The sequence below is a fragment of the Neomonachus schauinslandi genome, chromosome 2, assembly GCF_002201575.2.
Source record: "Neomonachus schauinslandi chromosome 2, ASM220157v2, whole genome shotgun sequence".
Taxonomy (NCBI): domain Eukaryota; kingdom Metazoa; phylum Chordata; class Mammalia; order Carnivora; family Phocidae; genus Neomonachus; species Neomonachus schauinslandi.
This window is the reverse complement of record NC_058404.1, coordinates 125,742,010-125,755,368: the sequence shown is the minus strand read 5'-3', so window position 1 is coordinate 125,755,368 and position 13,359 is coordinate 125,742,010. Positions and strand designations below refer to the sequence as shown.

The 13,359-nt window shown below is 45.2% G+C and overlaps 1 protein-coding gene across 1 annotated transcript in view; it reads right to left on the bottom strand.

The window, feature by feature from the left end:
• Nucleotides 1–2,880: 2,880 nt before the first annotated feature.
• The window catches only part of UNC5C (unc-5 netrin receptor C), a 340,887-nt gene continuing 330,408 nt past the window's right edge, over nucleotides 2,881–13,359 (bottom strand). Inside the window, exons 13-16 of the mRNA XM_021680394.1 lie at nucleotides 12,337–12,486; nucleotides 10,082–10,246; nucleotides 3,851–4,029; nucleotides 2,881–3,046 (exon numbers count right to left, since the gene is read on the bottom strand). Of these exons, the coding sequence (XP_021536069.1) occupies nucleotides 2,881–3,046; nucleotides 3,851–4,029; nucleotides 10,082–10,246; nucleotides 12,337–12,486 (660 nt within the window). The remainder of the gene's footprint in view (nucleotides 3,047–3,850; nucleotides 4,030–10,081; nucleotides 10,247–12,336; nucleotides 12,487–13,359) is intronic.

Sequence of the window (13,359 nt, the reverse complement as noted above, 5' to 3'; positions counted from 1 at the left end):
TAGATTGTGTTGTGCACCACTAGATGGCACCGTGCACAAATGATAGGTGGGTCCCCCCCCCCCCCCCCCCGCCACCGCCCCATCCAAAGGAAGTAAGCACGTCCTTCCCCATAAGCTATGTAGAAGCCCTAGGAATCAAAGGCAGAACATGTCACATAGAATGATGAAGTGGCTCTCTATGAAATGAGCTGTTGAGTCTGGACCTTCTAAGTTTGAGAGCAATCTAACAGCTATTATTTTACTCCAAAGGAGAAGGAAATCAGAATTCGTAGTGAAAATTATTTGACATAAGTGGTGTGTTGTACGTAAGGGAGTTGCCATTCACTCGATGGAGAACATAACAGGTTCTATGACAGATGAGTACCTCACTTAGATGGAATCAACCACTCTTCCCTTTGTCACGAGGCATGGAAGTTCCTTTAAGCATCCTTCAGATGTCTAATTCTTGATTTCCATAGATGACAGCTCCCAAACCAGGAACGACGAGAAATCTTGAGAAGTTATTTCAAATGGAAGTAATGGACAATAGCTCTCTTTCCTCCTCTTCCTTTTAAAAAAATATCTATTTAAAAATCTTTTTATGTAGAATACAGTGTTACTATCTTTTGGTCAAATATGCATTGGTACAAACATTATCCACTGAACTTGTTTATTACTGCAAACTCTTCCTTTCACATTAGCATAACAGAGACTTATGTATGGTGCAGGGGGTGGCCTGAGAGAGACAGGTTATAGAATGTATGCCTAAAACAGAAGATAAGAAACAAAAGGGGTGAGAGAAGAGGCTCTGTACCAGAGTATCAGTAGTTCCTCAATGAGGAGGATGGAGGAGTCTTGGGAATATCAAGAAGTCACCAAAATAGAAGAGGAAATACATGTCTAAAGAAGGAGGAAAATATATGGAATGATTTCTCATTCAACTCCAGTCAGCAACCTGTATACCTCCAGCCCAAAAGTTAACCACAGCCATGTTTCAAAGGCTCTGATTCATCCACATGGGTGCTTGTTGTTCAATCGTCATTTGGCTACTGGCTGCTGACCCTGGATTTCCCACTTGCTGAATGAATTGAGTCCCTGGGTTAAAACAAAGAGCCTGTGACAGTTCTAAGGGAATACCATAGTTTACACAAAGTCGTCTTTGGACTACTTCTCAGTTAACTTTTTTTTTAATTTAAAAAAGTCTAATTAAGACAATAATAGAACATAATTTGCAATTGGTCAGGAAGGCAAGTGGCCCCAAGAGAGGAAAGAAAATGATAATAAAGGTATGCTGTCTCTTGGCGAGCAGCCCAGAGACAAGGCTTGAAAGCGTGACAAATAGGCTACAGGTTAGCATCCTCCTCTTCCAAGCTGGAACTATTTGGAAGGCATACTGTAGCCTGGGCAAGAGACTAGCTGACTCTTTAAAGCTTCCAGCTCAGAGTCCATGGTGGTCCTTGGACTGATGAAGGAGACTGGAGACATCATAGTAGGAGTCCAGCATTTTAGAACCTTGAGAAGACCTACTACTTCTACCCCTTCATTTGACATGTGAGGGAACTGAGGTCCAGTGAGGTTAAATGACTCTCCCAGGGGAACACAGCTAGACAATGACACACCCAGAATGAGAACCGGGTTTCCAGTTGCCAGCTCAAAGGCTGTTCCTCCAGGCACACAGCCTCTCGAGTAGACAGAGTACCCGGGCGGGGCGGGGGGGGGGGGGCAGTGTCAGGGTTTCGGTGACAGAACCACAATGTTGAGTGAACTTCAGTCGAGAATGCTTCTCACAACAAGACTTGGAGGAGAAAGACCTTGCCTGAGCCAGCTGAAAGAAGAGACTGACAAAGCCAGTAAGCATTGACTATGTTTCTGGGGCAGAAGGATGCAAGAAGATAAAAGGTCAAGGAAGCAAAGCCTGTTTAATTAAACTGGTGACCACGCCCACCTTATCCCATCAGAAGGTGAAGCAGGTCTAGTCAATACCTAAATACTAACAGTACTGCTAACAATAACAGAAGTTAAAAGAAAATCCTTTTACTAGAATACCTGTAAATACTCATCAATAATAGTAATAGTGATAATAATGATACCTTTTTTTATAAAAAAAAAACCCAAAACACTTCAAATTGCATCTTACAAACACACACGTGGTGAAGAAATGCTTGTTTGTGTGTCTGAACATGAATCACGGTCTTCCCTGCAATGCTACAGCTTTATTCCCAGAGGGTGACCAGACGGGTACCCTCAAGGAATAAGGAATCTTAGTTATTTCTCTTTTATACTTAGATTCTCCACTTCCCTGATACAAACAGTAACACTGGTTCTACAAGTTCTAGAAACAGAACACCGATGGGGAGGATTATCTGAGACACTTGATGCACACAGTTTGTGGCAAAAGTCTGTCATTTCTCTGTAAATTACTAATCTGAAATAGACACAACAAACTGTCCACAGCTTCAACTTCAAATGATTTAAACAAAAATAGAACGAGCCATGGACAGTGTCTGCATCCCTGTCCAATCTGATGTAAACAACATTTGTAGAAATTGGGTTTGTTAAGAAAGTTTATCCATATACCTGGATAGCAATAAAAAGCGTTTCCTAGGAAACTGTAAGATCCTGTACCACACAGCATACAGCCCAACTAAGAGGAAAATTAGGTCGGTCTCTAAATTCAAGGTACAAATTTACACAATTGTCCTTAAGTCCTGTGATGATGTCCATGCGGTGGGCGTATCTGTCAGCAGCTGCATCTGCTTGCCTTCCCTCTCCCGCCTGCAGTCTTGCCTGTGAAACTCATCGGTCATGGTCTACTCTGGATTTCCTTCTCCACGGCGATGCCCTGGACGGCCACAGACCCCCAGTGCCTTCCCGTCCTTCAACTTCCAGTCCCGGCGTGGGTCAATACTGCCCTTCTGCTGCTAAAGACACTACCGTTTCATGCCTTCCCATTTCTTCCAGGACAGCCGCCAGCACGCTCAAGTTGCCGTCTGGGAAGTTCTGTGCTTCCCAGAGATCCAGGATTACGCCAGTCGGGCTGGATTTGGTGGCAAAGTAATTCAAGTACCTGCAATTGGGAATGGGAAAGTGTGCTGAATGGTGAGATATACAGATCTGTTTTCTCTGCAGTTGGTACTCACCCCTTCTGTCTCTCCATTTGTCTTTTAAGTCTCCGGGTCCCACTGGAGAAGCTGCGGTTTACAGTGAGCCGTCCTAAATAACTAGCACACACTTAATTAGATCAGCCCCAGACAGGAGACGCGATGTTTAACTTTGTTAACCTCAACTCTGAGTAAGATAATTTAAGAGACGAGATGTCTATGGGTCATATCCTAAACAGGAAATCAAGACCCTTATGTTTTCTTTCCAGCCCGCGCTCTGATCATCTTTGACAGGTCACGCCATGTTTTGTGCTTGAGAGTGAGGGCAGCATTCCACAGAGGAGGCTCTTGAGGTCTCTTTATAACTCAGCATCAAGGCGGTGATTAGCATGTTAATTAAGCATCCAGGGGTAGGTCTTGCTCAACAGGAGATGAGGAAAGACAATTACTTTAAGTGAAGGGACGTATTATTTACGGGGATTCAGCCCATCAGCTTTGCAAAGTGGATCACAAAACTCGATACTTAGCTTGTCAGAGAAGCCCCCCGAATATCTCTCGACGATGTGTTTGCAAGACCATGGTGCAAGACACAAAAAAGAAGCTTCATACAGGTTTGCAGAATGAAAAGTAAATGGATGGATAGGAAAACAAAACAAAACAAAACAAAACAAAAAACCCAGAAAAACCAAATGCTGCCCTAAGTCTAACAGTTATCAGCCGCGGAGCTCTAAGTCTAACAGAAACCAGTCCTGAAGCCTGGCCACACCCACCTGTCCAGGTTCAGCTTATGAGCCAGCATCCTCCAGTCATGCCCTCTGGTCTGTGGGGCGTCCAGGCTGCTACAGAGCTTCTGCCGGATAGGGGGAGGGATGCTGAAAGCACTGGGGCCCGTCATGGTGGTGATGGTGCTCGCCGGGTCCAGCAGAGGCAGATCGATGCCAGTGGGTTCCTGTAAGTTCAGGCACAGGAACAACACAGCATTATTTCCAAGACAAAAGCAAGCTCTGTTGAACCAATCGACATAATGCCTTGCTTTGAACGGTAAGAAGAGAATGAGTGCTATTCTTCTTCTTGGTAAGAATGGCTTCTTCCCGGCCGAAAGCTGTGACCTGGCTGAGAAGAAGGACGTTCTGGGCTGACTTTGCACAGCCTTGGATATATAGGTTTCCGCTACGGACTGGGCTTGGGCGAGGTGGGACCTCTGGCGTGATACCGGCTTTTCTCTCATCCTTTTCAGGATGAAAGAGGACAGAGGACTATCCATACTCCTAAAGGGTTAGATTTCAAGAGAGGAGAAGTGTTCAAAAGGGCAGTTCTTTCAGAATGAACAGATCTAGGATTAGAAGGCAGAGCTTCTAGAAACTGTGTGACCCTCAGGGGAATGCCCTGGGCAAATGCCCCAGTCAATTCTCTCTCTCTGACCTCTGCAGAAGAAGAGTCGGTTCCGCTTTTGTCGAATGAAATGGAACACAGCCCACCCCCAAATGGTATCAAATTAAGACTAATTTTTTAAAGAAAATGGCGAACACAGTAAATTGCCTTAGGGCAAGCGCTAATGGCATCCTCCAATTGCTGTACACCCTTATTTTTGTTAAATCTAATTTTAGGAGAGAAAACCATAAATTGGCTCTTAAAATAGTTTCAGCTCATAAAACAGCACAAATGCGAAATCTGAATTTCATCTGCAGGAGAAACTCTAATCATTTTCTGATCACTTCTGCTGGTTGGAAAAGCAAAAGCAAATGTTGCCTGAGAACTATTAAAGCAATAAAAGAAAATCTACTTAATCTACTTTAAATGTCATCTCTCTCTTTTTTTCTCTTTTAAAGCAGGTAACTTCTTGGTGTACGTAATTAGTTGCTGCGGGATAAACTAGCCACGTGCAGTTTGAGTCATCATGAAGTCTCTGGTCCCGTGCAGAGTGCTCAGCTCAGAGGGGCAGTGCCACCCCTGCCCAGAGCCCCCCAAACCTGGCTGCCCCCGTGGGGATCAGCGCTGTGTCCCGGTGTAGACCGACCGCATGCTCTGTATTCTCGGGCTGACTGGCAAGGCTCACTGCTAGGCTTGTGCGATCCCGCCGCACGGGGTCCCATCCAGGGGCTTGGAGGGCACAATAGAGCAAAACAAATTCTTTCCTATAACACACGGGGGCGTTGTTGCTGCCGTCACAGTATTTGGCCTCAAACCCCCCCACACTGGCAAACTGAGCCTCTGAGGATTCCATGCGCTCCTCCGTGTTAACTCCAGCACATGCCAGTTAAAAGACTGGTACGAATGAAACACATCAGCACCAAATGGGGGTTGGAGTCCCCGGATGGGGACGCGGCCTGCAGCTCATTCCCCGTACCTGGCAGAGCTCCTTCCAAGGGACCCTGAGCGAGGAGGGCTTCTGACCCCCCCGGGCACAGGGCTCAAAAAAGGGGGTCAGAAGAGTGACGGGGGGGGGGGGCAGGTGGTAGTATTTATCAACGGATTTGCGTTGGGGATTTCTGAACCAAAGCGCTTCATCACTTATATTAGGCAAAAAAAAAAAAAAAAAAAAAAAATGATGTGTGCAAAGGGTTGGGGAGGTGGAGGTGAAGAGAAATTACATGGTATTTCCCCAGCTTGGTGCCGTCACTCAGGCTGAGATCCTTCCTATGGGGACAGTAACGACAGGGCCTAGAAGGAAAGCCCCCATGTCCCCAGATGTGACCGTCCCTTGTTGGCCGTGAAGATTAGGTCTGCTCAGGGAGGGTCTGCTTTGTGGAGCTCTGACTTCTGTCCCCAGAGATTCTTCTTGCTGCTGCAAAGAGTATCTAAGAGATACTAAAGAGTATCTCCTTACTGCTTGCCTGTGGTCTATCCCAGTCTGTCAGACTCATCTTCCCAAAGTGATGTTTCTCCTTTTCTCTCTCTTATTAAGAAGCCTTAAATGCTCCTTCTACCACATAGAGTCCCCACTTTCAATTGCACAGTGCGGGACATTAGCACCACCTGCCTTATCGGCTGGTATGAGGCCCCAGAGCTGATACTTAAGAGAGTGCAGAGCCGGGCCTCACATGGAGTAGGGGCCCCAAGCCCCTGTGCTCCCCTTGCTCGACAATCCAACCCATCCCTTTCTCCTGTTGCCTGGACATGACTCAAACTTGTCTCAGACTGGACCGCTCACTGTTCCTAGCGCTTTTTTTTTTTTTTTTTAAGGCTCTACCTCTCATAGTTCTTCTGTCCCTGAATCTCTGTAAGGCAAACCTCTCAAAGTCTGGACCAAAGACATGTCCCTGGGATTCCCCTGAGCAAACCCACCCAAAGCCACCAACCAGGGACCTCCCGCAGCACTTTTCCCGGTCCACACATTCTGCCTGCCCTAGGCATGTTGGCCATATTTATGTGTTTACTTCTTTCAGTTCCTCAAATTTCTCGGAGATGAAAGTATTTTTGTCATCCTCAGAACCCCTATGATACTCAGCACAGTGCTCTGCATACAGAAGTTCCTCAAGTCATATTTGTTGAAATGAGAGAAAATATGTTTCCTAGTACAGAAGGAGTATAAAGCTGCCTCCTGATAGAAGCCCACCTCACAGACTCATGTTGAGCTTCCCTCCAAGTAAAAGTGACTAATAATATGGCCCGTCTCACCATTAAATCCTGAAGTAAAGGCCAGGTAAAGGCAGGCCTGCCTCTCGGGAGGGTCTGCCACATATTCATGTTGCCATCCTTTTCCTTGTGAGTAAAAACCTTCACCCCTTCATGTGGGCCTTCGAGGCCCGAGTCACCAGCCCTGACTACTGTGCCTATTTCTTTGTCTGTGGATGCAATAAGCCCATTAGGGCATAATTCCTTGTCTCTCTTATCAGATGGATGACAACGGGCTTGGAGGTAAAACAAAAATATACATTTACATTTCATCTAAAAATTTCAGTTGCTATTAGTTCTTCCTTTCCTTCCAGGTAAGAGTAGAGTTTATTCTCACAGAATGCTTATTACAATAATCGTTTATGATATTGGTACCATCTGTCTTTGATGCCACGGTTCTCTCAGTTAAGCATATGATTTTTCAACATTAGCCCGGCAGCTGCTGTGGGTGACTGCGCACATTTTCAGTGCTGTGTGGGAGAAACAACTTTCCACTCCCGTGTTCTGACTCTCCTTCCTGAAGTCACCTCAGAAAACTAGATTTTCCTAACAGTTGTTTAAACAGGCTACAGAAAACTAAAGAGTAAGTAGATGGGATAAGTTCAGCAGGCTGATGTTACTTTGCGCATTTTAAGTATTATTCTTCATGTACAAGAAGTGTACAGAAAGTGGTTAGAAGGCCTCGCAAATGTGGGAAACTATAATCGTTACTTTTATCTGGGAATCAAACAAATGACTAATACTGCCTCCCGAAGTTCCACCTTTTCCAGGGTTCAAAGCTATGATCTAAAGCAAGGTGTGATCAACCAACTTGGGAAGACAAGCCATCTTCTTTACTCTGGGAATGAATATTTATTCATTTACTTATTGAGATTTATTTTTCATTCCTTTATTTTTATTGTGGCTGACTGAGGTTTTATTTTACTATTTTGATAGAAAGGGAATCTAAAGTTTACTTTGATGCCAGATGCCACAGACTGCAGAGGCAGAGTTTACTCAAGAACCCAGTAATCCTAACAGCATCAACGGGACCAACAATAATGATGAACACTGGCTGAACATGGGCCATGAGCCAAGTTCTGTTCAGTGCACTTACTAACATTCACTCATTCATTGCTCACAAGAGTTCATCCTTTGTTATTGTACCAATTTACACATGACGAACCTGAGGCGAGAGGGGTGAAGTGATTGCCCTTATCCCCGTGGAACTGTCCATTTGGGAATTTCCTATCATAGGTCTCTGTGTATAGCTACCAGTAAATAGAAGGCCTGACGAGACTTTAAATTTCCCTCTCTTCTCTACACTGTTTTTTCTCTTGTTGATGGGTAGCTTCACTGTTATTACTCCCCCATAGCCCTCTTAAAAAAATAAAATAAAATTTTTCATTATTTACATTTGGGCGTGCATTCATGCCCCTGCTTTTCTTCTTTCAGACATTTTCATTCTTAAACTCCATCTCTGTGAGACTAAAGGCTTTGTCTCTTGTTAAGGAATCTCTGGTCAAAGCACCCGGTAAGGAACAATTGGCCGACTCTTGACATCCCCATGGTCTATGTCAAGCACAGCCTGATCTCCCTGGGGGGCAACAGGTCCTTCCTGACTAGAGAGGCCAAGGGCCACGGCTTTATAAATGACTGCTGGTGAGTGCGTTGAGTGGTGGGTGGCTGGGGGGAGGGGGCAGCACATTCCTAGCCAGTCAGCTCGTTCTTGGAAAAGCGCACTTTGGAACTGCAACCCCAGCCCACCTGCCAGCTAGCCTTGTGATCCCCGTGCAGGAGAAAGGCACCACAAATGGCGTCTTTTCTATGTTTGGTTACGGTTTGTCAGTCACAGTGTACCCCGACTCAGAGCTTTTGATGAGGATCCGGGGCTCAGGGCTCTCCAGAATCAATTGTTCAGAGCTGAGCCTTGTTCCTCAGCATCAGTACTCAGCCCCACACGTCCCCCCTCTGTGGGCCGCATGCACCCGCATTCAAATGCTAACCATAGCGGTGGGACGCAGTGACCCAGAAGTAAAAGCAGCGGAGTGCCCCATAATCCCCAAAGTCATATGACTCCAGTCATTTCTGCCCCTCCCTCAGAGAAATGTGCTTGTTTGTCACACGCGGCCAAAGGCCTCTGGCGGGACTGAGGGCTGGCCTCTCTGCCACCAAGTTGCAAAAGAAATCGTCTTTCCTTTACCTTGGCACAAGGGTGAAAGTCCTTAAATGGTGATCACACTTTGCAAAACTGTCCTTGCCCAGCAATGGCCCTGATGGGGGGCGGGGGGGCTGGGGGCAGGTGGTGGGGGCCACTGAACAGCTCCCTTTCACGTGCGGCCGCCACGCCTCATCCAGCTTTTCATCACACAGCAAACGTTCACACTGAACTGAAAGCAAGCATCAAAGGAGCAGACGTCCTCGCCCCCCCTCCAAAATTCCGCAGCCTTTGTTGTCATGGGAGCCGGGTGGTTATTGAACTTTGCAGACCTGCTGGGCCTGGAAAGTGAAAACACCCTCCTGGGCCAGCAGGGGTGGTGCTGTGTGCCTGGGAGATAGGGCCTCCGCCTCGGAGGGCCGGATGGTTGCCATGGCGCTCTGACACCGAGATCATTCCTTATGAATGTCACCAGGGTCTGTGACTAAAGTTGTTTATGAGTCAAAAGTCTCACGGAACTACAGCAGGAAACGGTGGCCGTGGCTCTCCGCAGGCTGTGGGAAAGAAGGATGGAGTGTCCTGGAGCCCGACATGCTTTCCCCCTCCTTGGTTTGCCAAGGAAGACAGTCTTTAAATACAACATGGGGCACGAAACACACCACAGAGTGTGACATTTCATTTGTCACTGTGCATGAGACAGCGCGAGAGTCTTTTAAATCGACTGTCCCACTGTAGTTTTAAAATATATGACAGTCCTGCACTTTGTGGTTCAGCCAGGGGCTCGAGCTTGGCTGAGAGGCCCCGGGAAATGCTGCCTTCTGACCATTTGGCTTACTCTTTTTCCTTTGTTCCTCCAGTGTGGAGGGTTTCTACTGTTCAAAAGGAGGATGGGGAGAACACGGTGCACCAAGGGATGCTTCGGGAAAAGTGACTCCATGCACACACCACTTAAATTCTACCTTGTACTTGAAATTCGGATCGGTCGTAAAAAGTTAGAACATGATCCTTAAATTCATGACCTAAAATAGAAAAGGCTTATTTTTCAAAAAGGATTTCCTATTGTATTCTTTTCTATATCTTGCTCCCTGTGTTCATTAAAAATATCACTCTATTAATAAATGGGACCTATACCAAGCGTTTCAGGACTTCCCCCATGGCCTATGTTGAGACACCTTTATCCTCCACACCCCCCTCTCCTTCACAAGGTCATTGTCTCCCCTGATTTCTGAGGCAGACAAGAGCTTCTTACCTCCGACACGGTGCAGTTGAGCTGGAAGATCTGCCCTTCTCCTTCCACCTGTCGCACGCAGAGTTTGCAAACCAGCTCCACTGTGTTCAGGCTAAATCTTTCCAGGGTGAATGTGCAGTGGAGGTTTCTTTGAGACCCACTCCAGATATGATAAAAAGGAATCTCCTAAAGGATATAACCATGTTAACTGCCAATGAGGGACTAACACCGAAAGGGACTCTCAGACACTGCCTGCCAAATACTTTTCTCGGGAGTACACATTACCTTATTTAATCCTTGAGAGAGGCCCATGCATAAGGACATCCCAACCCACTTTTCGGATGAAAAAACCGAGGCCCAGAGATGTTAAATACCATCCCCCCCTCCAATCCCACAGCTAGTAAGTGGCAGAGCTGAGATATGAACCCAGGGAATCAGCCTCCAAAATCTATATACCTAACCAGTCTGCCACTTCCCTGTCATTTACAAAAGAAGCCATCGGAAGTGGGTTTTCAAAAGTTTAGCGAATTCCCAGAATAAAACCTACACACTCCAGTCATTGCTCATTAAAAGGAATCCCTGCCGTGGTGTTCTGGAGAAAAGCAAAGAAAGTCTAAAGGATAAAGCACTGACCCAGTTCCCTTTCATGCCTACGTGCCCCCTCTGCACAGGACGGGGAAAACCAAAACTCACTGCAAGCGGGACACTGGGGGCCCCGATGAGCTGCCGCAGAAAATCCTTGGCCTAAAAAGCACCAAGCCTCTAACAGACATACATTTTCTAAACGTCTGGACCACCTTAAAGAGCCCATTCTAGAATCTTATGTCCATAAAGGAAAGAAAAGGTTAATACACTTAAAAAAAAAAAAAAAAGAAGTGGGGAGAATATGGTGGTTAAGAACAGAGGCTCTGGAGCCCAATTCAGTATAAATGAGAACACCCTCCCCTTGCTTACTTGGTGTTGTGGGGTAAGTTAACCTTCCCATGCCTCAGTTTCCTTATCTGTGAAAAAGTAAGCAAAAGAGTACCTAATCATAGACCTGCTGGGTTAAATGAGATAAATCAAAGTGCACGGGTGTCTGGCAGATGGTAGGAATTCAGCCAGGCTTGGCTTGAACTACTATCAGATTATCATTATTACTAAAATAGTATTTTCTGTTCTGATCGCACAAAGGATACTGTTCATAAAAGGGAAAGATTTATGGGGTTTTATGGCAGTTGCTAAAGAAAGGAGAGAAGAAAGCAGAGAGAGAGATTCCATGAGAAAGTCAAAAGCCAGATAGATCCCTCTACCGAGGGCTGAGTTATACAGAAAATTCTGGTAGGCACCCCCTACGAAAGCTCCACAGTGTTAGCAAGCTAGGGAGTTTGTTTCCCACAACTTATGTGTACATATTAGACCTACGAGACTAAGAATGAGCTGGAAATCTTCCCTTCACTCTTAGTATGTTCACTGACTTCTATCAGGAAGTCACAGCCTGTGGAGCTGCAGTGCTGGGGTGTGGGATTGGATTCTCATGCGTGTAGACACGGACTTGCAGCTTAGCGAAGTGTAGACACGGACTTGCAGCTTAGCGAAGTGTAGACACGGACTGGCAGCTTAGCGAAGTGTAGACACGGACCTGCAGCTTAGCAAAGTGTGTCTGCATCTCCTGAGACTGGGTATGAGGCTAGAGATCCCGTCACACAGCCTTCTGGGAACTCAGGCTCAAAGACGTTGGGGGAGGGGGTGACAACCCCTGGAGAGGCCTCTGCTTTTCCCATGTGTCCATGCAGTGAGACTTTGGACCAGTATTTTTATGCTGTTATCTGATAAAATCCTGATCAGATTTTATTTGGAGGTGCTATTTCAATTTCCAAATTGGTGTTCCTTCCAAGTTTTCAAGGTAAAGGTATTTTCCTAGCAAGGCTGGGGTCTAATTTGTCACACGGAGGGTAACATTGTTCTTCTGTTTTCCCTCACAAAGGCATTTTTGAGGTTGTTTTTATCAATTCAGTGTTAGCATTTATTCTGAAAGCGAACTGAAATGATGGACTTGGAAGTCCTTTTACTAAAAGTAAAATAATGACAGTGCAATTATTTGAAGGAGAATTAAGAAAAAAAATTCAAATATTCTGGAGTATTTTTCAGAAATCCTAAATAACTTTACACCATTTTAGAGAAACAAGTACTGTTACAGAATTAACTTCAAGGAAAGGAATATCTTATGTCTAAATAATTTTAGACTTCTTTCTTGGAGCTGTCTCCAATCCTTTGGTTCAGCTCGGGAACCTTACCTGATATTTCGCCAGCAATTTACTTTTCCAGAGGGAATGGGTGATATCGTGAATCGATAGGCGCAGGTTGTGGGTGCTGCCTTTAAAATGAAGAGCCTTAGGTTCTTCTAGGAGGTGTCCTCCCATCTGTCTCTCAAGCTGCAATACTTCCTACAATGACATGCCCAAAGTCAAAAGCAAATCACTGGACGTATTACTTCCGCTGGCTGGCTCTCTCATCAAATGAGCAGGTTTCCTCACAGCGCCTCCCCCACACCACAACTAACTCGTGCAGACTCTCACTTCTGCAGCCTGGAGGCCCTCCAACGTAAGCCCCTGCCGGTTTGTGTGTGACTCAATCCTCCTGACCATCAACTCCCTTTCAGCAATCTGCATCATATGTTGTAAGGCAAATTCAGTACAGTCTGCATTTCCTGATGGACAAGTGGAAGATTTAATCAAATCCTGGAAAATAACAATCAGAACCCCGAATGGGAAGAACTCCAAATGAAAGAAAAAACAGGCAAAAATATAAACAATTAACATAAGTCAATTTTCAATGAACTTTTAGGGAAAAGGGCAAATCACTAGAAAACTAACCCACGTCTTGGACTTGGCAAAACCAGCCAACAAGTAAAGATTTGGATTGCATTTGGGGCATTTAAAAAAAAAAATTTGTAGTTCCTTTACCTACAGAAATAATAACATTTTTGCTTAAAATTCTCCATTGCACAATTCCCAATTATCAAAAACTAAAAGAAAACGTCCTATGAGAGGAAAATATACTGATACAGATTAGGAAGGTCTGTCAGCACCAAATATTGAACTAAACAGTTATACCAGATTAAATCTGGAAAAGAATACTTCATTTCTCAAGAACTGTGGCTGATCAAAAAATTTGCTATGTAACTTTACTTATACTATAAAGATGTAACATGAAGACAAATTCTAAATATACTTTTATTCCTCAGACAAGCTAATGGGAGTTAACGAAGCATTTCCAAGTACAGCTGTAATTACCCAAACAGCAAAAACCCTAAGTTA